The sequence below is a fragment of the Nanorana parkeri genome, unplaced genomic scaffold (genome assembly GCF_000935625.1).
Source record: "Nanorana parkeri isolate BGI_ZX_2015 unplaced genomic scaffold, ASM93562v1 scaffold911, whole genome shotgun sequence".
In the NCBI taxonomy this organism is placed as follows: Eukaryota; Metazoa; Chordata; class Amphibia; order Anura; family Dicroglossidae; genus Nanorana; species Nanorana parkeri.
This window is the reverse complement of record NW_017307179.1, coordinates 109425-110991: the sequence shown is the minus strand read 5'-3', so window position 1 is coordinate 110991 and position 1567 is coordinate 109425. Positions and strand designations below refer to the sequence as shown.

At 47.5% G+C, this 1567-nt stretch overlaps 1 protein-coding gene across 1 annotated transcript in view; it reads left to right on the top strand.

Moving 5' to 3' along the window:
- The window catches only part of LOC108794906 (cGMP-dependent 3',5'-cyclic phosphodiesterase-like), a gene marked incomplete at its 3' end in the record, with an annotated part of 167647 nt that overhangs the window by 57008 nt on the left and 109072 nt on the right, over positions 1-1567 (top strand). The window contains exon 4 of the mRNA XM_018566048.1: positions 863-972. Coding sequence (XP_018421550.1) covers positions 863-972 — 110 coding nt within the window. The remainder of the gene's footprint in view (positions 1-862; positions 973-1567) is intronic.

Here is a 1567-nt window from a genome sequence, read left to right as displayed (position 1 = left end):
CCCCCCGGGACCCGGAATGATTTTCAGGCGATGAATTAGCGGCGGGTCTGCGGCGTACAGACAGAGAATGTAATCAGAGGGATCAGGAGCTGATCTGGATCACAATGTGTTGCCTGCAAAGGGGGCGAACATCAAGACTGAGGGGTTCACCTGACGTACGGACTGTCTGTGGGCGCCATAGGGATGTACTGCTATGATTATCCCATCCTATTGGGGTCAGCAGCCTACAATGGGGGGAGGAGTCACCAAGTAAAGGTAAAAGATGAGGAAGAGAAAGGCAGACAAGGCAAATGTACCAAGGACCTGACCTCTTGGTCTAAATGGGAGGTTTGGCTCCAGTGCTGGTCGGCTGCCATGTTGGAACATAAACATTTTGCATATGAAATTGTTTAAGAATTTGCACAATAAATCCAAATAGTTTAGTTTCTGTTATTTTGGAACCTTATGAGCTTATGCGGAGCACAGATTGTCAAATACCTCGCTGTAGAACATGGAGACCAAAGATATCTATACGTGCATGGCCCGCTTAACCGTCTCTTCACATTACACAGCAAGACTCTCCAAGGCAGCACTTCCTCCTGCCTGCAGCAGACTGATCACTGGGGGAGGGGAGAATGAGGAAATGCTTCCTCCTGCCTGCAGCAGACTGATCACTGGGGAGGGGAGACTGAGGAAATGCTTCCTCGTGCCTGCAGCACACTGATGACATCACCTCAGCCTAGGCAAAGTCAGTGATTGGAGGTTTCAGGTGGCTTTGTATAGTGATAAGAGGCGGAGCTTTTCTGAAGAATGATTCTGTTATATAAAAGCACAGTATATGGATTCAGCTGTAATCGACCTTCTCCCCCCTTTTCCTCCTCAGGGATTCAGTTTTGCTCCGAAAACGGATAGAATGCAGCGGCCTGACCCCCTCCGAGCTAATGGGACAGCAGATGAGCAGTCTGGCCGCCCCGCTGCCCCCGGACAAACAAGGTCAGTCTGTAGATGGCGCAATCCCGGCCGCCCGGGGGAACCAGGTCGGGGGCCCGATAGGCTGTGGCCTAGAGCGCCACCGTTCCTTTTGTTTCTGTTGCAGGGTGTGAAACATAAAGTCTGTGTTATTGTATAATAATAATACACGATAAAGCGCTGATAATATGGACAATAAAGTAATATGTAACAAAGTTATAAAACCTTCAATGTAACAACGCCGGAAAGTTAGAGGGACGGGAAGGGGCCACGGGGTGCTGGAAATCTCCACTGCAAATCGAAAACATACAAATGGAAAACGTTACAACAAAATCGTTCCGTTGATGTAAATAAGACAAGAAAGATGAGAGGAGGAAGGATGCCGGGGATGCCATATCCTGTGAAATAGTCCAGTGTTATCCTTTTGGATATGGGATCGTTTGTCCAGTTTAATGTAATCAGATACTCGCGGTTTCCTTTCTTCGGGTGTGGAGAGATTGTTCGATCTCCGGTATTTGGACAAAAGTCTGCAGTTTGGTCCATTTTCAGCCATTCCTTAAAGTGACAGTAAACTCAGGCGTTAAAATCTTAAAAATCTCTTTAAATGAGAACTATGAGG